General features: G+C 45.3%; 1 protein-coding gene across 3 annotated transcripts in view; it reads left to right on the forward strand.

Moving 5' to 3' along the window:
- The window catches only part of AOAH (acyloxyacyl hydrolase), a 198,993-nt gene that overhangs the window by 114,125 nt on the left and 59,857 nt on the right, over nucleotides 1–25,011 (forward strand). For all 3 annotated transcript variants that reach the window (XM_073549989.1, XM_073549990.1, XM_073549991.1), the window contains exon 9: nucleotides 18,299–18,347. In XM_073549989.1, the coding sequence (XP_073406090.1) occupies nucleotides 18,299–18,347 (49 nt within the window). The remainder of the gene's footprint in view (nucleotides 1–18,298; nucleotides 18,348–25,011) is intronic.

Consider the following 25,011-nt stretch of genomic DNA (forward strand, 5'->3'; position numbering starts at 1 on the left):
AATAGGAGATGTCACGGCAGCTGTGACCCGGCCCATGGCCCTGGGCGCCTATTGTAAAAGGGGTTGTTTCAGTGTGCTTGTGGTGATGAAAGTTTATAAGTGATTTGTGACGCCACCTGTGGTGTTCGGCAATGAAGATATAAGCCGACGCTGCAGACAGATCCTCTGGGACAAATGGTGTGGTACAGCAGTGATGGTATAGCCCTCCACAGGCAAGGCTGCAGTCCCAGGGCAGAGCAAATGGAGTGACATGTAGATGGTGCAGTGTCAGGCACAAGGGATGTAGGAGTGCTGGGCAGGTTGGCGCAGGAATAAGTGGAGGACACCAGGGCATGTAGTTCCAAAGCTTTGCTCACAGTCTGTTGTACAAACAGGTGCCTGCCTCCGTGCCGTGTCCTCCAGGTCAGGGACTCAGTCAACCTCCGGGCCAGATGGAATACTCCTTTCCAACACTCCGCCAATATGTACCTTTCTGAACGTCTCCTCTTATAGCCCCTTTAGGTGAAGTACTCCTAGTACTGAGTTACACTGGAGTTCCTCCTGTCCGATGTTCTTATGAACTCTACTTGTACGGCAGACAGCTGTAGCCTGCTTCGGGGACTCCTTGTTACTAAGTCCCGGCTCACTATTATGTTGCTGTTGTGCCCCTAAGTCTTGTGTGGGAATAAAGTGGTCACTACTTCTATTCCTCTGGTGTCTGCTGCAGGACCATTAGTATCCATACAACCTCGGGGACCGGGCCCCGGCCTTGCGCTTAGAACTTCTAGGAAGGGTTCTCTTCTAACCCACGTCCTCTGTTCTCTTTTACTCCTCACATTCCGCACTGATCTTCCTCTCTATGGAGAGTCAGGCTTCCAGTCTACGTTGCTCTCTCTTCCTTTCCCGTGCAGCAGACCCAGGTCACTGGGATCTGCTGCAGCACATCCATCCATCTATCCCTCTCTCCGGGGATCTTCTCTCCAACTCTCTAACCAACTGACTGACTGACTAATCTAGACTCTTCCCGCTCTTTGTAATGTCATCTAACTCCACCCACCTCCCAGCACGTTTCGTGTTCCAAGCAGGGAGCCACCAATGGGTGCTTTGCTATACTCCAAGCAGGGAGCCGCCAAAGGTGCTTTGCTACACTACTTTGTGGTGTGGGGTGCAGGTTTTGGAGCGTGGTCAGGAGTCTCCACCTTACCTGGATGGTGGAATACCACACCTCAGGAGGAGGTGCAGTACCTCTGTGGCGACTGAGCCTCAGGGGCGCCACACAAACATTTTCTATAAGTCTTCACAAGGTTTGCACACACTGTGGGTGGTATGTTGGCCCATTCCTATGTAGGTAAGGTGGGGGCAACTGACCGGGAGGTGGTTCGTTACTTGCCGCACACAGACTTGAGACAGAGACAGGATCGTGTTCAACAGGTCTTCTTTATTGATCATCCTTCTACGACCCATAGCACCTCACAGCAACGGCACGTTAATCTCCGCAGCCTTACACAGCAGCTACTCGACAATCCCTATAGCTGCACACAGCAGCTGCTTGTCAATCTTCACAGCCGCACACAGCAGCTGCTCGACAATCCCCTCAGCCACACACAGTAGCTACTTGACAATCTCCACAGCTGCACACAGCAGCTGCTCGTCACTCTCCACATTCGCACACAGCAGCTGCTCAACAATTCCCTCAGCTACACACAGTAGCTGCTTGACTTCGTACACAGGCCCGGGTACCTTCACTTTCTTTCGATGGCAAATGGACGTCCCTCGCGGCTCTGTCACTGTGGCTGCCCTAGGCCTACCACCACAGCGTTTCACCAGTCCGAGTCCGTTTGGTTTAGTGAAACCCCAGGCTGTCTCTGTCTGCGGCCTCTCTTTACTCTCCATCTGTGGCCTCCGCTGTCTCTGTCTGCGGCTAATCCTGTCAGGGCCACCCCCCGTAACTGGCACAACTGTCAGTCCTCTCAGGAACTTCCTTTCTCCTCAGCCGTGCTTCTTGTTTCCTGTACTCCCTTCACTGACTGACCTTTCCAGAACCTTCTCTCCCTCTTTTATGCACTTCTGTTCTGGTAACCCCGCCCACCATGACTCAACGGTTTTCTTAACCAATGGCTGTTGTTCAGTCCTAACCTCACAGCTCTCCATTGCCCTCTAATAGTCAAAATCCAATACTACAGCCCTCCTTCCTATCTCCAGCTGTTTCCCCTCTTTTACTACAACAGTCTACACTACACCTCCACCCTTCTTCTACAGACAGGTCCGTATGTCAGTCCACCTTCCCTACACTCTCTCTTCCTTTATCCATTGTCATCCTCGACAATCTTGCCTCCTTCCTTTAACGTACTGAAGCTTTACCCACTCTCTTTTGTCGCCACATGGCAATTCCTTTAGGTTGGGTTAAGTCCATCCGTACAACTCTATGGAAGCCTACCTCTCACTTATCTCCCCTTCTGTAACATTTCTCATATCGCCTGGGGTGTACGTGGTACCGGGGACCTGACTACGGTCAGTTTTGCTTCCTTCGCTCTCTCTCTATTCCATCAATTCTAAATCGTCATGGTCGGCGTCTTCATCACATCTCGTACCCGGGACCTGTTGAACATTTTTTTTTTTTATAACCTTTCAACATTTCAAACTTGGCTATACATGCTAAACACAGTTTTTTTTTTAACTATACATCTTATGCTTACTTCTAACCATACTAGACTATCACTCTGTAAATTTTCCATTTAGCACTTTTCAAAGCATAACATCTTCAAAACCATCTATAGCTTTTACTATGCCATGCTTAATTCTATCAAAGTTATTTTTTTTTTTTAAGGCATAACATTTTTCCTTTTAACCAAAACATAAATATTATGAACATTGGTGCTCCCCCTTCCTTTGATATGCATCCCCACTACACCAAGAGTGTACACTTATTACCCAATTGAGGACTTCAAAGAAGGATACTCCGGGCCACCTCCTGGCGACCGATGTTTTGCCAATTAGCAGGGAACTCCACAGCCATGAAGTCCCCGGGATGCTTGAAATGTTCTGAGCCTCGAGTGTCCCTGATGCCCGAGACCCAGGAGTCCTTGTCTCTTTTTATGGAGGCTTATACCCCTCAGGGTAGGTGATGACTGCTATCGCATAGCAGCCGCAGGGGCAGTATTCATTGTAATAGGAGATCGGGTCTCCCTCCCGCAGAGCCAGTCCATGTTTGATGGGGGTCACATTGGGGTAGTCTTTGTGGCCGGTGGCAGGGTCTCGGATGTACCCATAGCCTTTTGCGGTGTTAGTATGTACAAGCCGCCCATATGATTGAGGGGTAGTCATGGCTGCCTCTCCCTTCTCGTGTAGCAGTGCCCACAACTCCCGCTCTTTGGCCTACTTCTGTTCAATAATCTCCACAACCCAGGCGGAGGGTCCGGTGTAGGCCGTAGAGTCCAGTGGGCGGGCCGCAGTCGTGGTCAAGAACGGGGCAGAGGCGGCCGTGGACATTGGGGAGCAGGCCGCAACCAGAGTCACGAACGGGACAGAGGCGGCCACCGGCATCGGCGGGTAGGCCACGGAGCAGGCCGCAGCAGGGATCAAGGCGGCCGCGGGCTCCGGCAAGAAGGCCGCAGCAGGGGCCGAATGGGCGGCAGGCCCTGATGGACAGCCCGCCGCCGGAAGATGGAGCACGGCAGGGGCGGCCACAGGTCGGTTCCGCGCCGGCGCTGACAGGAGCCACAAAGTCATCCGGGGCCGGGGTCACTGAAGAACGGGAGGTCAGGCAGGGAGGCCGGGGGCCGGTGTCAGGTCCCTGGGGCCTGTCTTGTACACGGGGCATGGGGGCGGGGTCTGCCTGCGGTGCCGCTGGCTGAGCCGGAGTAACGCTCACCTTCCCCGGCACCGCGGCTCCCAACAGTCCATCCCGCAGCTCCTCCAGCAGCCGATGTTCTTCACTCCGCCGTCCGGCAGGGTCAGCCTCCAGGCCCGATGACTCCGCACGGACAGTCGGCAACAGCTCCTCTAGCAGCTGTTCCTGGTAGTCCAAGGTGGCTGCAAACTTCTGTGCTTCTTTTTGGCGCCAAATCACCACAGCCATTTTTAACAAGGCCTTTTTTGCTCCAGATCCACCTGCAGAAATCCAGCAATTCACAGTCCAGTTTGTAATCCACAGGAAAAAAAAATCTTCAACCCGTTCAGCTTGGGTCCTTTGAATCTTCAAGGCAGGCTTACCGCTGAAGATGTTGTATTTGCGGTGAAGATCCTGCCGACTATGCCAAATGTAGGTAATGTGGGGGCAACCGACCGGGGGGTGGTCCGTTACTTGCCGCAGACAGACTTGAGACAGAGACAGGATCGTGTTCAACAGGTCTTACAGTCCTAACCTCACAGCTCTCCATTGCCCTCTAATGGTCAAAATCCAATACTGCAGCCCTCCTTCCTATCTCCAGCTGTTTCCCCTCTTTTACTACAACAGTCTACCTTCTATACACTACACCTCCACTCTCCTTCTACAGACAGGTTCGTACGTCAGTCCACCTTCCCTACACCTACATGCAGATATCCTCTAAAGCAGTGATGTTTTGGGACTGTCACTGGGCAACAAGGACTTTCAATTCCCTCCAAAGGTTTTCTATGGGGTTGAGATCTGGAGACTGGCTTGGCCACTCCAGGACCTTCATATGCTTCTTACGAAGCCATTTCTTTGTTGCCCTGGCGGTGTGCTTGGGATCATTATCATGCTGAAAGACCCATCCACGTTTCATCTTCAATGTCCTTGCTGATGGAAGGTGGTTTGCAGTCAAAATCTCACGATACATAGTCCCATTCATTCTTTCATGTACACGGATCAGTCATCCTGATCCCTTTGCAAGAAACAGCCTAAAAAGCATGATGCTGCCACCCCCATGCTTCACAGTAAGTATTGTGTTCATTGGATGCAACTCAGCATTCTGTCTCCTCCAAACACGATGAGTTTTGCTTCCACCAAATAGTTCTACTTTGGTTTCATCAGACCATATGACATTCTCCCAATACTCTTCTGGATAATTCAAATGCTCTCTAGAAAACTTCAGACGGGCCCGGACATATACTGGCTTAAGCAGAGGGACACGTCTGGCACTGCAGGATCTGAGACCCTGGCGGCGTAGTGTGTTACTGATGGTAACCTTTGTTACGGTGGTCCCAGCTCTATGTAGGTCATTCACTAGGTCCCCCCGTGTGGTTCTGGGATTTTTGCTCTCAGTTCTCGTGAACATTTTAACCCCACGGGGTGAGATCTTGCATGGAGCCCCAGATCGAGGGAGATTATCAGTGGTCTTGTATGTCTTCCATTTTCTTATTATTGCTCCTACAGTTGATTTCATCATACCAAGCTGCCTGTCTATTGCAGATTCAGTCTTCCCAGCCTTGTGCAGGGCTACAATTTTTTTTTCGGTGTCCTTTGACAGCTCTTTGGTTTTCACCATAGTGGAGTTTGGAGTGTGACTGTTTGAGGTTGTGGACAGGTGTCTTTTATACTGATAACAAGTTCAAACAGGTGCCATTACTACAGGTAATGAGTGGAGGACAGAGGAGCCTCTTAGAGAAGAAGTTACAGGTCTGTGAGAGCCAGAAATCTGTAGTCTGACATTGTCTTTTGAAAAATGACTTCTGGGACAGTTTGGAGAAATGAACATACCACTGGTTCCACAATTGATCCATTTTGTACTGCAAGGGAATTTGGATGGCACATTCATGCCTTTAGGCATCAAATAGTGTCTACACTAGCCATAAGAAGGAATTTGCATGACATTCAGCTATGAGCCATTAGTCCAGCTACAGGTTTACTGACCTCACGTCACTGCTTTCAAGGGCTATTATGGTGCAAAGCAAGATGGCAATGAAGGTTGGAATGAAGGTCTATACTCTTCAGCAATGACTTCCGCTAAAGTCTTGGAGGCAATGATAGAAGGCATTTGCACAACATTGAGCTATGAGCTATGAGCCATTAGTCCAGCTGCAGTTGATTTATTGACCTCACTCCACTGCTTTCAAAAGCTATCATGGTGCAAAGCAAGATGGCAGTGGAGGTTTGAATGGAGGTATATATTCTTCAGTATCGCCTTTTTTGTCTTGGAGGCAATAAATAGCCACAGATGTATCTGGAGACCACATGGGCAACACCATGAAAAGGCTTTCATGAGGTACTCTTGTCATACTCCCAGGATTATAGTGCGGGGTGGAATAATGTACTTTAGCATGACCCCTCTAATCTTCATTCCAGGTACACTAACAGCTCAGCGTTACATTGATTTGATTCTGGAACCAGTTATATGGCTATTTTTGCAAAGTGTCTCAGGATCAATATGACAACACCAGTTCTCATGTTGCTTCCTCTATTGCGAGCATCCTATGTGGCCCAAACATGCTACTTCAGGCCACATGTTGTTAAAGCTGTTGTGAGCTGCCTGCGTGATTTAAGTATGTTACCATGACCACTAGTGTCTCCAAACTTGTTGTCCATCGTGAACATCTGAAACACAATTGTAAAGTTAGCTGCGAGTAGCAAATCTTGTTGATTAAGGTGTCCAAGTGCATTCAGCATGGCAGAACACTCCACGTGCAACCATTAAATAGGTGTTCTCAAGTTTAAAGGTTATCTCCGATCCCAGGAAAAGAGAATAACTTTCTGATTGCTGGAGGACCCACTTGTGTCTTGAGAACAGGGGCTCTGAAGAGTCCATGCTGAATAGGGTGGAGATCAATCATTGCACAGTACCACTCCATTCTTTCTTAATGGGAGTTCTGAAGATTGCCAAGTTCAGTGCTCCTATTAGAAGGAATTGAGAGGCAGTGATTATGTTCAACCTCCACTCTATTCAGTTGGGGCCTGATTCTCAGGATTGATGGGAAAAACTCCTTTCAAACTTGAGAACACCTTTTTACTATCCTGAGGTGACAAGGCGTGTAAGTGTACTGCACTTGAAGCTACAGAGTCCGTGCTGACAAGAACCCCAGATGAGTGGAGATGTGTGGCTCTGCCTTCTTTCCCCCACATGGTCTGCCTAATACCACCTAAGCACATGTAAGTGTTACTTTCTGTTCTTTCATCCATGTTATTTTATACGCATTGTACATATTTAATGTCTCTACTTTATAGCAACTGTTATCTATGTAATTACTGTCCACATTTTGGGAGTAAATGATAAAATCTGTTAGCTCTGTCTCCATGCTCTAAGAAACGAACTACGCACCTTTTTTAGATAATCGCAACTAATTTGGGGGTTTGCCACGGACCCTCTTAATTAACTCTTTGATTAAGTAAAGCGTGGCTGGTGGCAGCGTGGTGTATGGTGGGTTGGGCTAGTTGGCAGTACAGAAGGGTCTTGTATGCTGAATGAGGGGGGCTGCGGTCACAGCATTGATAATTCCCAAACTGCGGTAGTCTAATTGCCCGTGCACAACAAGCAGCCGTCCGGCGACTAATTATCCTAGGTGCAGTTCCCTGACTGACCTGAGGGTAAGGGGGGCGCCGGAGAGCTGCGAGTTCCAAAGTGGAACTAAGAAAGTGGGATATACATAAATCCCCGCAGTTCTTGGAAGTTTGTTAGCAGTGGTGGGGCATCCAAAATACCCCCTGCGATAAATTGCTAGAGCAAGATTAGCTTGCTGTATATTTTTGTCACATGGAACCAGTTGCGGGATAACTAAGATAAGCCCCACTGTGCCTGTGATAGCCGTGTGCCAGCAGTGCGCCGCGTCCCTCCGTCCGCTGACATACCCGTGTCAGTGGTGGGACTGTGACATATTGATGGCACTGGCTGCGCTGTTCATCACAATTTGGCGCTGATACTAGGTACAAAATATATATTGAGATGTTTTGAAAGTTTTGTTTCCATTTTATCATCATTTGCACATCATTAACTCCTTCGCCTCCGAGCTTGTTTTCACCTTCCTGCCCTGGCCAAATTTTACAATTCTGACAGCGTCATTTTATGAGGTAATAATTCTGGAACGCTTCACCATATCCCAGTCACTGTATATTAAGATTGTTTTTTGTGACATGTATTTCATGTAAGGGGTAAATTTAGGTTAATTTTTTTTAGATTTATTTGTGAAAATAGCGGAATTTTGCAAAAAATTTAAAAAATCTCAAGATATATTTTGTAATTTTCTAAATTTTATTTTTATGTCATTAAATCAGATAGTTATATCACACAAAATAGTTAAGGAATAACATTTGCCACATGTCTACTTTATATCAGCAATATTTTTTAAACATACGGTAATTTTATTTTCTTAGAAAGGTTAAAAGTTTATCAGCAAATTCTTATTTTTTCAACAAAATTTACAAACAAATTTTTTTAGGGACGACATCCTATTTGAAGTGAGCTTGAGGGTCCTATATTGCAGAAAGTACCAAAAAGTGACACCATTTTAAAAACTTCACCCCTCAGAGTGTTCAAAACCACGTTCAATAACTTTATTTTTGCTTCAGATGCTTCACTCTTTCCCACAAAATATTGCTTTAGCCCAAATATTGCATTTTCACAAGGGTAACTGGAGAAAATGGATCATACAATTTGTCGTGTAATTTCTCCTGAGTACACTGATACCTTGTGTATGGTGGAGAACTACTGTTTGGGCCATTGCTTTTGGAACACAAAATTAGCTGGAATAGATACCGAACGCCATGTCGCCTTTGTAAATCCCCTGTATGCTGTATAAAATATCTTGCTTAAATAATATTTTCTATAACATACATATTACTTCATTACAGCAATCTATAAAATTTGCTATCACTCTAATGGGCATTAAATTTACTTGCATTTAACTAATCAATACATGTGAACAATATGTTGCAAAACAGAAATCTAAGTACAGTGGGGAAAAAAAAAGTATTTAGTCAGCCACCAATTGCGCAAGCTTTCCCACTTAAAAATATGAGAGGCCTGTAATTGACATCATAAGTAGACCACAACTATGAGAGTCAAAATGAGAAAACAAATCCAGAAAATCACCTTGTCTGATTTGGCAAGATATATTTTGCAAATTATGGTGGAAAATAAGTATTTGGTCAATAATAAAAGTTAATCTCAATATTTTATTATATGTCCTTTGTTGGCAATGACAGAGGTCAAATGTTTTCTGTAAGTCTTCACAAGGTTGGTACACACTGTTGGTGGTATGTTGGCCCATTCCTCCATGCAGATCTCTAGAGCAGTGATGTTTTTCCCCACTGTAAATAGTAACATCAATATCTTAGAATTTGTCATGTATGTGGGGTAAGTTTGTGCCCTCATTCTGCTCTGTGTTCAGCTACTGATACAACATGGCTTTATATAAAAATCACACATCCCCAGTGATGGCACTGAAGTCCAAGGACAAGCTTTATCTTAGCACATTTTGTCCTTTTCATGAGAACTGATAAACAGCATGAATCATTTTTCCGGAATAATAGACATGAAACACCTATTTTACTCCTTTCTTTATAAGCAGTGAAACAACATTCAGACTGTTTTTCAGAAATGAGGCAATAATTTTCAAGTGTATCAGGATGATGAAGAAGAAAAAGTCCCTTTTCACAAAATCAACAAATGACCTCAATATCCCAGTGAACAAACTCACAAAGGTCCAGGAGGAACTATTTTTGGTTAGTAGTAAGAAGAAAATCACTTGTGACCAAATGTTCTGCAGTACAAGGACACTGCCAAACATCTCCCCATTCTGTAAAAATAACCCCCCAAAAAACAATGACAAAAATGTACGTTTTTCATAATTTTACCACACTTGGAATTTTTCTCCTGCTTTAGGCCTCGTTCACACGTGGCGTTTTTTTCGCATTTCTGCGGTGGTTTTAACCGTGCGATTTTGCAGCAAAAACACGAAAAATAAGCATCCCATGCATTCCTATGGGATTCCGCAATGCTGTGCTAATGCTGCGGTTTTTACTGCGGCGGAATCGCTTCGCGGTAAAAACCACAGCATGCTCATTAATTTTGCGGAATCGCGGCGATCCCGCACCCATAGGAATGCATTGTTCCACTTACTTTTCACATGTGGCTGTGCACACCATGCGAAAAGTAAGCAGAACAATTGCGGATGGTACCCACGGTCCGGAGGAGAGGAGACTGTCCTCCGGGCTCTGGGTACCATATCCCTGTAAAAAATAGAATTTAAAATAAAAAATATTGTTATTCTCACCTTCCGACGTCCCGCGCAGCCTTCCCGCCTCTCTCCACGCTACCGGTCCCAATAAGCCTTTGCGAAAATGCCCGCAATGGCGTCCGTTCTCGCGGGATCACGAAGTCTCGCGGTCATTCGCACGACGTCATCGCGAATGACCGCGAGACATCGCGATCCCGCGAGAGCGTACGTCATCGCGGGCATTTTCGCAAAGGATTACTGGGATCGGGAGCATGGAGAGAGGCGGGAAGGCTGCGCAGGACGTCGGAAGGTAAGAATAACACCATTTTTTATTTTTTTTTATTATTTTTTACATTTTATCTTTTACTACTGATGCCGCATAGGCGGCCTCAGTAGTAAAAAGTTGGTCACACTTGTCAAACACTATGTTTGACGAGTGTGACCAACCTGTCAATCAGTTCTCCAAGTGATGCTGCAGATCGCTTGGAAAAAGCTAGCATTTTGCAAGCTAATTACGCTTGCAAAATGCTAGTTTTTCCGTGGGAAAATCGCGGGAAATTAAAATGCGATTTTTCCGCAGAATGGAATTCCGGAACTCTCGCGGTAATTTCCGCGAGAGTTCCGCTACGTGTGAACCCAGCAGCCTTAGTCTTATGTTAAAGTAATGAGTGTTGCCACATATAGTACAGTGCTGTGCAAATTAATTGGGACAAAGCATTTTTTTAAAATAAAATCATAAGTTGGTTACCAGTCAGTGATTCAAACCAGTTTTAACTGCTTTGAACATGTGTGAGTGCCTGTTCAAAGCAGTTAAAACTGGTTTGAATCACTGACTGATAACCAACTTACAATTTTACTTAAAAAAAATGCTTTGTCCCAATTAATTTGCACAGCACTGTAGAAATTGAGGACTACTATAAAGCTCAGCCTGTGGTTAAGCTTCACAGGCCATGGCCTCCAGCAGGCCACGGCCAGTCCTTGCACCTTTTTCTCACCCAATGATTATGTCACAGAGGGAAGAGGTGGGTATCTGCACTTACACGCCGATGTCATGGCACAACGTAAATGGTTTCTTTCCGACTGACAAAGGCATTTAAGGATGTGTGCCCACGTTGCGTTTTTGTAAGCGTTTCCGCAGCATTTGAGCCGGATCAGATGCTGCAGAAATGCTTAAAAGAAGCTTCCCATTAAATTTCATGCATTTTTGGCTTTTTGTGCCAATGCATGCGTTTTTTTCCGCTCAGAAAACGCTTAGCGGCTAAAAACGCAGCATACTCATTAATTTCTGCGTAGGTCCACATTTTTAGCTGTTTTCAGTGTTCCCAGAAAACGCGCGGAAAAAAACGCATCAAAAACGCGCAGTTTGTGAGCAAAAATCGCGCAAAAAACGACCGGAAATAAACCGTGTGTTTTCTGGGAAGGAGTCCGGTTTTCTGAGCGTTTAAAAACGCTAATGTGGGCACATAGCCTCAGGCATTAAATAAGAGCAGCAACCAGAGCTATCTGCAACCAGAGCAGCAACTAGGCCTTGATCTTAGATACATGTGCTGGCTGTGTAGCACAGCTGGGACCTTCCCAGTACAGAGCGAGCTTCTCCTGAGCTTGTTCCGTACACCACCACCCACTACATGACAACATAATAGTGCCTCACATAGTGGGAGAAAGGGCTAAATAGAAATCACCAATAAAAGGAAGGCAAATCTGTTATTAGACTCTTTCACCTGATGCCATCCATGTGCAATCTATGTGCTGTATGTTTTTAACTTTGCAAAGCGTAGGAGATTCCTTTTGATTTTTTTTTTCACATACAAAAAAAATGGTATTATAAACTGATCAAACACTGGAGAAAATCTGATAAAATATAACCATAGCACATGTATGATATTTAGGGCAAAATCCAAATCATCTACAATCCTCCGTCTTCATTACCCATCCAATGTTTGATGTACAATGGGTACGGAAAGTGTTCAGGCCCCTTTAAATTTTTCACTCTTTGTTTCATTGCAGCCGTTTGGTAAATTCAAAAAAGTTCATTTTTTTCTCATTAATGTACAATCTGCACCCCATCTTGACTGAAAAAAACAGAAATGTAGACAGTTTTGCAAATTTATTAAAAAAGAAAAACTGAAAAATCATATCGTCATAAGTATTCAGTCCCTTTGCTCATTATTGAGTAGAAGGACCCTTTTGAGCTAGTACAGCCATGAGTCTTCTTGGGAATGATGAAACAAGTTTTTCACACCTGGATTTGGTGATCCTCTGCCATTCTTCCTTGCAGATCCTTTCCCGTTCCGTCAGGTTGGATGTGGAGCGTTGGTGGACAGCCATTTTCTGGCTGGGCCAGTCAAAAATGTTTACAGAAATGTTCTGAAGCCACTCCTTTGTTATTTTAGCTGTGCTGTGTGCTTAGGGTAACTTTCTTGCTGGAAGGTGAACCTTCGGCCAAGTCTGAGGTCCAGAGCACTCTGGAAGAGGTTTTCATCCAGGATATCTCTGTACTTGGCCATATTCTTGCCTCCTTCATTTGCAACCAGTCGTCCTGTCCCTGCAGCTGAAAAGCACCTCATAGCATGATGCTGCCACCACCATGTCTCACTGTTGGGATTGTATTTGGGCAGGTGATGAGCAGTATCTGGTTTTCTCCACACATACCGCTTAGAATTATCACCAAAAAGTTCTATCTTCGCCTCATCAGACCAGAGAATCTTATTTCTCATAGTCTTGGAGTCCTTTCATGTGTTTTTAGCAAACTCTATGCGGGCTCTCATAAGTCTTGCACTGAGGAGAGGCTTCCGTCGGGCCACTCTGCCATAAAGGCCCGACTGGTGGAGGGCTGCAGTGATAGTTGATTTTGTGGATCTTTCTCCCGCCTCCCTACTGTATCTGTGGAGCTCAGCCACAGTGATCTTGGGGTTCTTCTTTACCTTTTTCACCAAGGATCTTCTCCCACGATTGCTCAGTTTGGCTGGATGGCCAGGTCTAGGAAGACTTCTGGTGGTCCCAAACTTCTTCCATTTAAGGATTATGGAGGCCACTGTGCTCTTAGGAACCTTGAATACTGCAGCAATTCTTTTTTAACCTTGGCCAGATCTGTGCCTTGCCACAATTCTGTCTCTGATCTCCTTGGCCAGTTCCTTTGACCTCATGATTTTCATTTGGTCTGACATGCACTGTGAGCAGTGAGGTCTTATATAGACAGGTGTGTGCCTTTACAAATCAAGTCCTATCAGTTTAATTAAACACAGCTGGACTCCAATGAAGGAGTAGAACCATCTCAAGGAGGATGACTAGGAAATGGAGAGCATGTGGCTTAAATATGAGTGTCTGAGCAAAGGGTCTGAATACTAATGACCATGTGATATTTCAGTTTTTCTTTTTTAATAAATTTGCAAAAACTTCTGCATTTCTGTTTTTTAAGTCAAGATGGGTTGCAGAGTGTACATTAATGAGAAAAAAATGAACTTTTTTGAATTTACCAAATGGCTGCAATGAAACAAAGAGTGCAAAAATTTAAAGGGGTCTGAGTACTTTCCGTACCCACTGTATTCATCTACTGATCTTGCTTTTAGCCCTGCTGAAACCAATAGTTCCACATAGAGAAGCACTGCCGCGCAATTTCCTTTCATTTGTGTTTTTTACTATACTCTCAAGTAAAATGAGCTAAAACATATACTGTAAAGTATATGAAACATGTAGCATACCAGCTTCTACCTGACCTTGGGTTTCACCACTCAGCTTCTTCCTTGGGCAAGGTTGATGAAAATCTGATTCAGAACACTTATGAGAATCAGCCATGTATGAGAAAAATAATGGATATCTGAATAAAGCCTAAGAAAAAGGTTAATTTCAGTGGTGAAAATTGCCTCTCTCTAAGACGCTTAGCTCAATAATGCACAGCAGAAATCATTGTGTGAAAGGCTACACAAGATAAGCATCAGCAAAAACAAAACAAGTTTGTAAGATATAGTATAGAATTAGAGGTCAAGCACAAAATTAGATCAGAATCATGATGCATGATGTAGGTCCCTGGCTGCTCGCTTACATCTAAAGGCCCCGTCACACACAGCGATCTCGCTAGCAAGATCGCTGATTTTGTGACACATCAGCGAGATCGCTGTGTGTGACGGGGATCAGCGACCAGCCCCCCTGCCGGATATTGCTGATCGTGCAGCATCGGCCAGGGCCGTTTTTCGATCGCTGATCTCCCACTGGCCAGCGCGCATCACTGCGTGTGGCAGCGAGAGACCAGCAATCAGCGACGCTGGTTTCTAATGTAAACATCGGGTATCCAGGAGTCGCGCAGCTCCTAGATACCTGATGTTAACATTAGAAACCAGCGTCCAGCATCACTGGTCCTGATCGCTGGGGCTGTCTATGTGACAGCTCACCAGCGATCAGCCTAACGATGTCCCAGCGATCCCATCATGTCGGATCGTTGGTGGGATCGCTGGGACATCGTTATGTGTAATGGGGGCTTTAGGTAAAGATGAAATCCTTATCTGTGGCGCCCCTGAGGCTCAGTCGCCACAGAGGTACTGCACCTTCTCCTAAGGTGTAGTGCCCCACCACCTAGGTAAGTTGGGAACTCCTTTCCACACTCCCAACACCTGCATCCCACACACAGGATAGTTCAACACTGATCACATTGCGGCTCATGCTTAGAGGGTAGCAGAGCACCTCTGGTGAGTCCTTGCTTCGTAACACGAGATGTGCTGGGAAGTGGGTGGAGTTGAGATCCATATAAAAGAGTGGGAAGGTTTAGAATTACAGGTCAGTCTGACAGGAGGTCAGGCGAGAGGAGTTCAGTTCTGAAGTTACTTTTGAGTTCAGTTTGAGTTCAGTTTAGAAAGAGTGCTGCAGCTGCCTCAATGATCTGAGCCAGCTGGCACGGGAAAGAGAAGAGAAGGAGAAAGACGTAGACCTGCAACCTAAGCTTCCATAAGAGAGAGAAGGAACAGCGTAGAACGAAAGAGTAGGAGAACAGAAAGGAGTTGTGGGTTGGAAGAGGAACCCTGCCTATAGGTTCTCAGCGCAAGGGCGGGCCCCGGTCCCCGAGATTGTATGGACACTTATGGTTCTGCAGCAGACACCGGTGGAGTAGTTGGCTGTAAATGCACTACTCCCATCTAAGACTTGGGACACAACAGCAACACGGATAGAGAGCCGGGATCCAGGAGGTCCCTGATCAGGCTACAGCTGTCTGTCATACAAGTAAGGTTCTAGGAATATCTGACAGGAGGAACTCTAGAGAACCACGGTACTGGAGTTCTTCAAACTAAAAGGCGCAATAGAGGAGTCGTTCAGGAAAGGCACATGTTGGCAGAGTGTTGGAGAGGAGAACCCTGACTTGCCCGGGAGGTTGATTGAGTCTCTACCCCGGAGGACACGTCACGGAGGCAGGCACCAGTGGTCACCAAGAACTGTGAGTAAAGCTTTGAAACTACAAGCCCTGGTGTCCTCCATTCATTCTTCGCTAATACATCCAGCACCACTACATCTGGGTACCAGCATCTATCCCATTCTGCGCCTCTCCTCATCCATTGCACCTACACTGCCCTGGGACTACAGCTCCACCTGTGGGGAGCTACACCATCTTTGCTGCACCACACCATCAGTCCCAGTGGATCTGCATGCAGTGTTGGCTCAACATCTTACTTGCCAAACACCACGGGTGGCGTCACGAACTATCCATATAAACTATACTATTAACATCACCGCCATTGATATTGGGCGCCCAGGGCCACGGACTGGGTAACTGCTGCTGTGACACATCCCCCTGACACCGGCCCGGTACCGAGTACCCCACAGCCCTGGGTGGGCGACCCATATCTCCTTTCATGCCCATTGCACATGCACTTCTCTCAGACTAATCTTATGTAAGGGAGGGACAAGACTGTAGTCGTGACCTGTATTCTGGTGGCAGCTGCGTCCAGTCCTTCCACTACATGAAACAATACTCATTTCCTCGGCATACCTGCATCTCCAGATTCAGCTTCACCCCGGCACTTCCCTGACCATAATGGTCCCTCTTCTATGCGACCCCCATCAATGGAGACACAGTCTGAGACAACTTTAACACTTTCTTTACTTAGGATTTTGCACATTACATACACAGTTGGTACATTTGCTTGCTTCCTGATCTCTCCCTTGCTTGTTGTCACTTCTGTGCAGTACACACCGGACCGTACTAGACTGCTTCCCAGTTCCTTCCAGGCCTGACCTCACTATAATGACGCTTCCTTCAGTCTGTTTTGCCCCAGGCACGATTTCATCAGTCACTATGCTTGGTTATCCCTGGTGAAGCATCCGGCCCGTCTGTACCGATCTCGTCGAAGCTCCAACTCCTTTCATCTCCTTAGTCCAGCCAACTTCTGCCCTAAAAGCATTGGCCCAGGCGGTAAGACGCCACATCTTCCTTTTCCTGTTCTGACCCACTGCTAAGACATGCGGTGGCCGTGGGTAATGTGGGTGAGGCTATGTGCACACGCTGCGGTTTTTGCTGCGGATCCGCTGCAGTTTTGGCCACAGCGGAACTGCAGCAGTTCTGCAGACAGTGTACAGTAGCATGTAAGTCTATGAAATTTACATTCTGCTGTGCACATGCTGCGGATTTTTAACTGCGGAAAAGCTGCAGTTTTGAATCCGCAGAAAGAAATGACATGTGACTTCTTTTCTGCGGATTCTGTTGCGGTTTACCATCTCCTCCATTGTAGAGGTGATAAACCGCAGGGCTAAACCGCAGGCCAATCCGCAGGTAAAACCGCAGGTCATTTTACCTGCGTTTTTACCTGCGGTTCCGCAGATAAAAATCCGCAGACCAATCCGCAGCGTGTGCACTTAGCCTGATAATGACTTAACGTTACGTGACTGCGGAGCTGTCCAGGCCTATAGCCCATCTGTACACTTGGGTTCCTTGGCCCCGTCTGACTAAACCACTCTTCATCAATACTCTTAACTCTCAGCAGCCCCTCCTACAATTAACCCTCTATGAACCTCCTATCAGGCCCCACTAGTATGCCCCCAACTAGTGGCCCGCAATATAATTACAACTACCTGGTCTATGGGGGAACTATGTACTAAGAGTTCCCTCCTCTAATGTCCCAAGAAGGATACACTAACTTTCCCTGACTGTACATATACAAAGAACACATAATATATATGAATTATTATAATGCAGGAATACAAGGCAATATATTACAGTCTTCTATATAATGGTAACACATTCAAGTGGCAATACCATAAGCAATGAGCGGTAATACATAGTTATACATGTAGCAGGCAATAATCATACAACACATCTGCAAACATCAAGAACCATAAGACAATCAGAGGGAAGGGAAGCATGAAAGACATTATATCTTACCCGCTACACTTATATTAGTCAGCACTTACTTTGTCCACATGCTTGATTAGCTATTCTGACTCCTGCACTTTTGCACATTACTATCTACTTATACTACATTAACACCAATTTAATGTGCATTTTCACCTTTACTATTATATATACTTGGTGTGTATGTATGTATCCATACTATGTTTATTCATCTATACTAAAGGTGCCATTCTACCTGTACCCTTCTATGATTATGCTGATTTTTACCCTTATTTTTGAGCATGTGTTAATTTTCCTATATTAACTCTTTGTAGTTTATTCTATTAGGAGTAACTACTACCTGGTTCAGCTGTTTTTTCCTTACGGTTTTTATATACGGTATTACCGTATTTCAAATAAAATTTGGTGTTTTAAATCTATCTTTATATCTCTTGTTACAGTCTTTCTTGCATCATGTTTTCTTACATGATTCCTATCTAATTTTGCACTATATTTTGCAAACTTGTTCTAATTTCGCTGACGCTTATTTTGTGAAGCTTTTCACACAATGATTTCCGCTGTGCATTATTGAACTGTTCTGGGTTTATTCAGAATGATAATAATGTAATGTTTTGTATAATGCCTTTATCCTCTTTTTCTTTCGTTTCCATACATGATTAAAATCACAATCCAGGGGTCATTCTGTAATATAGCAGATAGTCAGATTTCACAGGTTATTATGCTAATCATATCCAAAGATATTCATTTCAGAAATGACTCTGATTTAAAAAGGAATTAAACAGTGCTATTGTCAGGATCTGTAATGTTTCACATAAGTAACAAAAGGAAAAGTTAGTTGAAAAGAATGATCTGTAGATATATTTGTATTTATTCATTTAGCCCAAAAGACTGGGATTCTCTACAAGATTCAAACTGCAATGGAATATGGGTGAGTTCAATACAAGAATATTACAATATTATAATATTATGCATGAAAGATAATTATTCACAGAATGCTTTACATAAGATCAATATGCTTTTGAATTAATCAGGTGGATATCTTCTAGCACCCTAATGAATGCAATGCGGAAATACTGACCTTGCAGGCTTGCTGTTCTAGCACTTCATTAAGCAAGACTCAAAAAATATATATATTTGCATGTGCCCTGTATACTACAACCAGATTCAAGTATTAGTTTTTAAATCTTTCTTTAAATTTATTGCATCTTAGCTTCACGTGCTGATTAGTCTTAAATAATGCCTACAAGCACACTGGATTAAAGTTGGTAGAGTCCACCAATTTTGGCAGGACCAGTCGACCATCTGATGTTGATGAAGGTGACCTCCCCCATAGATGAAGTTTGGGAAGATGAGGATTGTGTAATATAGATTGGAATGTTTTATTTTCTCACTATCTATGCTTTTATCAGAGGAGACTGACAGCTGATTAAACCTGACAGTGATATACATGATATGGTGGTGTGTTTTGTTTACCACTAGACAAAATGTTAGGTTGAACAATAAAAAATGTTCACTAGTTGCCTACTCCTGGCCTGGATATTGGTCAAGTGCACTAAAGAAATAACACCAGACACACACAGTTGGATATAATCTCTCCTTGATCAATCTATGGCTCAGCTCCAAGACCTTTATATAATCCGAACATAGATTTAATGGCATGGCATGGTATTATACTTATTTGCATGTAAGCACTTTATTTCAGATATATAACCTTTATTGTGTCTTGGTTGCTTTCTCATTTGGTATATGGTATCTCATTAGTGACATTCATGTGCACGCAAGCACTTTATTGTAGGAGAGATATCCTTTACCTAGAATTTATTAAAGGCTCTGCAGCATTTTGGATTAACCCATATATGTCATCAACTGTGGTTCAGGCGCCAGATATCTATATTTTTTCAAAAACATTTTTTATCATGTAAGATTCAATTTTTTCACTGTAATAACGATTTCTTTTGCACTATGCACTTTAATATGTGGATAATATGTGTATATTATATATTTTTTTGAATCACCATTTTTTTCATTTTCTGGTCTGAGCTACATTTGTGATTCTTTGCTAGTACCTATTTGCACGATTTATTCTGATGTTTGCACTCTTTTGAGTTCTGCTAGCTTGATTAGCATATGCACTTAATATATATTATTTTTAAACTACATTTCATCAATAAAGATTTTTTTATCTAAACATTTTTTCCGAGCTACTTAACGTTTTTTCCTCCAGCTTTACTTCTGGAGGTTGTGTTCCCATATTTCATGAATGGACATTCATTTTTGCCTATCATATGTGTATCTTGGACTGTGTTAACTAGGTCCATAGGTCAGTCCACTTCCCTACATACCCCCTTCCTTTTACCATTGTCGTCCTTGACAATCTCGTCTCCTTCATTTTCCCTTCTTCAACTTCCCCACCTTCTTTTTTGTCTGACCGGTTGTTGAGCAAAGCCCGGAATACACTGGGAGCTGAACAGAACCGGGAGCAATCATGCTCCGAGTAGCTTACTACTACTCGGCGACGTGTACGCCTCTACGACAATTCCCTTCCGTTGGGGTAGGACCACCCGGATTTCTCAACGGGTGCTCTCCCCCACTTTTCTCACTTTCAAAACCATTTTCAAACTTGGGGCACAATAACCGAGACTCCGGCCTACCAGGTCGCCATAAGCTCCCCTCTTTCACTTTGGGGTGTTTGTGCTACTTAGGATCTGATCAATGGACCGCTGTCTGTTTCAATTCTATAAACCATCTTTTACCTTCAGTTAAGATCAGTCATGGCAAGCAGTTTTTTCTTCAATTTAGTACCCGGGACATGTTGAACATTTTCGTATAACATGTTTTAAACTAACTATACATAGTTTCAACATACACTACTTTTGATGGGTACATCATTTACCCTATTCCCTGCAACATTCTACATTGATGATCATCCTAATATACTATATTTATACTATTCACTATTTCCGTTATCTAGTCACTTTTTCTTCAACATATCCGTTAACTATCTCCGCATATTCCCCATCATATCTACATCTATAGCAATCAGCATCATTATGCAACGTTTCAAACATCTATCAGCAACTTTTTAAACAGTGGTGCGCCCCCTTCCTTTGTGGGAAGCACCCCCACACATCCCTGCCATGTCAGGAGATGGGGTCTCTTACCCCGAGGGGACGCAAAACAGTCCCCATGCTGAGCAACAGCACACAGCAGTCCCGGTAGTCCATATTTCAGTGGTGCTCCGGGTGGTCTCCTGTTCTGCCAGCAGCAAGGAACTCCACAGCAGTGGAGTCTCCGGGATGTCTTGACTGTTCCTGGGCCCCGAGTGTTCTTATTGCCCAAGACCCAGGAGTCCATCTCCCTCCGGAGAGATGCATTAAAAGTTGAAGAAGGGGCTAAGAATAGTTCTGCGGCGCGCATCCTGCGCGCTCATCTTCACTTGGACACCAGGCACTGGCACGGGCTGAAGAGAACTCCGCCGCAGCATCTCCAAACGGCGGAAAAGTCTCGGGAGCAGAGAAGGCCTCAGCCGCCCCTGCGCATGGATCGGCACCTTCTCCGCAGGGCCCGGTGACCCCGGGGAATGCCCGGCGAGAGCGCGGGTGCCCAGCGACAGGGACCCCAGGCCTTGTGTCCCCGCCGGGGGATAGTGTCGGGGCCCAGCAGTTCACCACCGGTGGCAGTGGGGGCGCGCTCATCTCCAGCAATGTGGTGGCTCCGCTCCATCCGGCCCTCGGCTCCTGCAGGTCCAGCTGCAGGTGAGGGGTCGGGGACGTTGGCCGATGGGATCCGGAGCGGGGAAGCTGGGGCCTGGTGGCACGGATGTCAGACGGCCCCGCATAGGCCGCGGAGCCCGGTGACCCGGCCTCACCCGTGATCTGGAATGGGGCCGGAACGGCCACGGGTCTCGATGGACAGGCCGCAGCTGCGGATTGGAGCATGGCAGAGGCGGCCCCCGGTCTCGGGATACAGGCGACGGACCCGCTCCGGAGACGCGGGACGAGGTGACGCCGGGCGAGGTGGCTCGGGGTCGATGGTGCGGTCCGCGGTCAGCCTTGCACGGGCTGCAGATCCATTGGGAGCCAGGGACGCGGGACGAGAGGAGGCCAGGCGGGCTCGGCATAGCTCACCTTGACAGTCTCTTTTGGTGCTGCATTCCTCCGCTCCGACAGCCGCCATTTGTGGAACCGCAAAAGTCACCTTTCGGGCCCCTGTAGTCAAATTCAGCAATGTCCAGTCCAATCCGATAATTCCAATTACAGTCCACCAATCTCGATCTTTAACTCACTCCTTCCTGGTCCTTTCAATCTTCGGCGCAGTCTCACCGCTGGCGTTGGTGGATTAGGCGGTGATGATCCTGCTGACTATGCCAAATGTAGGTATGTGAGCTGACTGGGGGGTAGTCCTTTTTTCGCAGTGAACAGACTGGAGACTGAAACCGATGCACGTTCAACAGGTCCTCTTTATTGGCCGTCCTCCCGACTACCACAGCAGCACGACAGCTTCCGTACACACAGACCCGGGTACCATTCACCTTCTTCTCTTTCCTAAATTGACATCCCTCGCAGTTCTATCACTGTGGCTGCCCTAGGCCTACCACCACAGCGCTTCGCCTGTCCGAGTCCATCCGTCTGGTACCCCTGGGATTCCTCTGTCCTGCGGCTCTCCTGTCAGGGCCACCCCCCTGACTGTTTCTCCTTCCAGTCCCTCCCGGACTTCTTCCTCTCTGTCTCTTCCTCCTTCAGTCTCCTCTTCTGCTGAACTCCTCCTCCTGGACTGGCTTCCTTCTGGAACTCTCTCTCCCTTTTTATTCCCCTCCCTGGGAATTCCCCTCTCGAGTCCCTGTAACGCCGCCCACCATGAATATGCAGTTTCCTAGCCATAAGCTGCTGTCAAACCCTTTTCTCACTGCTTCCATTTTGTGGCCAAACAGTACTGCACCTTCTCCTTTTCCTGCTGTTCTTGCTCTCCCCCTAGTGGTCAAAACCCAGTACTTCACCATCTTTTACTGTCTCTAGCTGTCTTCCCACATACATATACACCAGTTCACGTCAAGTACTTTTACTGCACATCTTGCATTCACCTTCCTGCTGCAGACAGGTCCATAGGTCAGTCCACTTCCCTACATAACAACAAGTTTTCTTGTGTTCATGGTTGACAGAGTTAACTGTTAGGCTAGCCCATGGTTTAAGGAGGAGTAAGTAGGCACTAGGAACACATTTCTGTTTTTCAGTTGATTCAAGTTCAGCTTCAGCGATGGAAGACACTCTCGGCAGTGCGTTCTATATGGTGTTTGCCAGATGAGCAAATTTACAGAAGTAGAAAAAGGAAGTTTTCTCCAGCGATGGAGATGGAACTTAAAGTTTATTGTATTTGTCATTATAAAAGCAAGGACAGTGGCATACCATGGATATCCTGGAGGCAAAACCGGCGTGTTTTGACAACTAGGTCTTAGTCATGGCAACCAGGGCGGCTCCGTGCGAGGATCCATTGCCAGACAAGGTGCTTCTACACATAATGAACTGACATCCCCTCTTTTCCCTTCTATTACCAACTTACAGTGGTAGTAAAATCCTTCAATTTCAAGTAACAAGGATGGCAGAGCTCCTCTAGCAGGAAAGTTGGGGCACCTAGTGTAAAAGACTTTTAAGCATGAGTCTTAAGGTTTTCCAAACCTGGAAGTCCTAGTGAAACAATATGGGATCAGCCAGACTGAGACAAGTCCGTAAGGTGTAGAAACTGGAAAAGCTCCCTTATATAGTCCACAGAACATAGTATTGGGTGCAGTGTCGGAGTGAAACACATTGACCCATGCAGCCCTGTATTGAGAATATGGAGGTCCCCACTTAAAGGGAACCTGTCACCTGTTGTGGCCGCTATAAAATGTGGCCACTGCCTTCCAGGGCTTATCTACAGCATTCTATAATACTGTAGATAATCCCCCAGTCCAACCCGAAAGATAAGAAAAATAAGTTTTATTATACATACATGCAGGGCGGACCAGTCTGATGGGTGTCACGGGTCCGGATCTGGCGCCTTCCATCATCTTGCGATGCCGCCCTCCTGCTTGCTTCATGCAGGAGATCAGTATAAAAAAAAACTTATTTTTCTTATCTTGCAGGTTGGATCGGGGGCTTATCTGCAGCATTATAAAATGCTGTAGATAAGTCCTGAAAGGCAGCGGCCGCATCTTAAAGCGGCCAAGACAGCTGACAGGTGCAATTTAACAAGCTGTTTTTCAGGAATGTTCTTCACAAGTTATGTGCCGCTGTCTAGTACCAAAATATTTGTGCCTTTGTCATGTAATGCAGATGAAGAATTTAAGTGTTCTGCCTACTACCAATTGCACATAGTTCCAAGTAAACAAGAGTTTATTTTAATAATATCTGGCTCATCCTCCATGGCATCAGAGGGTCCAAACTTGTTCCAAAATACAGCAGCCTGCAGTCCAAGAGTGACAGCATTTCAAGCAAACACATGTGCACACATGCAAGGACCCCCGTACACTATGTTTGGGGGCTCCGAAATACACCTCGGCCAGAGAGAAAACTTCCAAGCGCCTGACTAGTTTCCAGCATGACTCAGTCCCCAGCGGCTTTTAAAGTATCTTTTGGCTCTGATTTGACACAGTGTTTAAGAATCAAACATGGCTGAGATCATACAGCGAGTGCCTGATACAAGCTGCTGTGGATCGATCCACTTTGATCTTTTCTGAGCATTTGTCTAACAGCTATCTAAGCTAGTTGATAATCAGGTACGAGCATTTGTTAGAACACTCATTCACCAATTATCAGCTTGTGTAGACATATAGCTAATAAAGTGCTCCTTTGTTGGGTGCTTGGATCTATGATGCCAGCACTAAATCTTCCTTCTCAGCAGCACATAGCCTCATGTAAATAAGGAATATGTTATCAATAATGATGAGATTCTATGCACACAGAAATATCTTATTAACTATGTCCATTAAACAACTAACGACTGGCTATATACAAACTGATAGTCTTTTAATGGACACATTTGGTCAGTGTAATTGCAGAGACATATGGGCACCTTTCAGCATCTATCCTCTCCTATACATTTTAAATTATGTGGCCACATGATTTCTTATACAGTTCTTTCACGTTTATCTAAATAGTTTTAATTTTTTTGTTTTCTTACCTTTCAAATATATTCTTATAAGAATTGCACTCCAACATTGCATCAAATGACGATCACTGCGGTCATATTGTGACTTATGAGCTACCACAACTGCTTTGTGACTATTAGCTTTGCTGGATACTAGTTGTTAATGTTTCGGTTGTTGTTTTGATTTACAGTTAAATCACAGCTCTAAAATTGTCCTCTAGCAGCAATTTGCACAAATGTTTTTGGTCGCGCCACTTGTCTAACACCTGCTGTCCCATAACTAGTGTAGGCCTCGCCTTTACATAGTGGATACATAAAATCACTCCAGGGAGGGATTGGAGTACATTGGCATAAAATGTGGTGACTTTTTAAACAGTTACAAATACAATTAATTAGTTAAAACATCTAAAAACCAAAAAGCCAGAAAGCCAGCCAACAATGACAACCGTTTTTCTTTGGATGTGCACTCC

This window comes from Dendrobates tinctorius, unplaced genomic scaffold, assembly GCF_039654945.1.
Source record: "Dendrobates tinctorius isolate UK_male_01 unplaced genomic scaffold, ASM3965494v1 ptg000162l, whole genome shotgun sequence".
Classification (NCBI taxonomy): domain Eukaryota; kingdom Metazoa; phylum Chordata; class Amphibia; order Anura; family Dendrobatidae; genus Dendrobates; species Dendrobates tinctorius.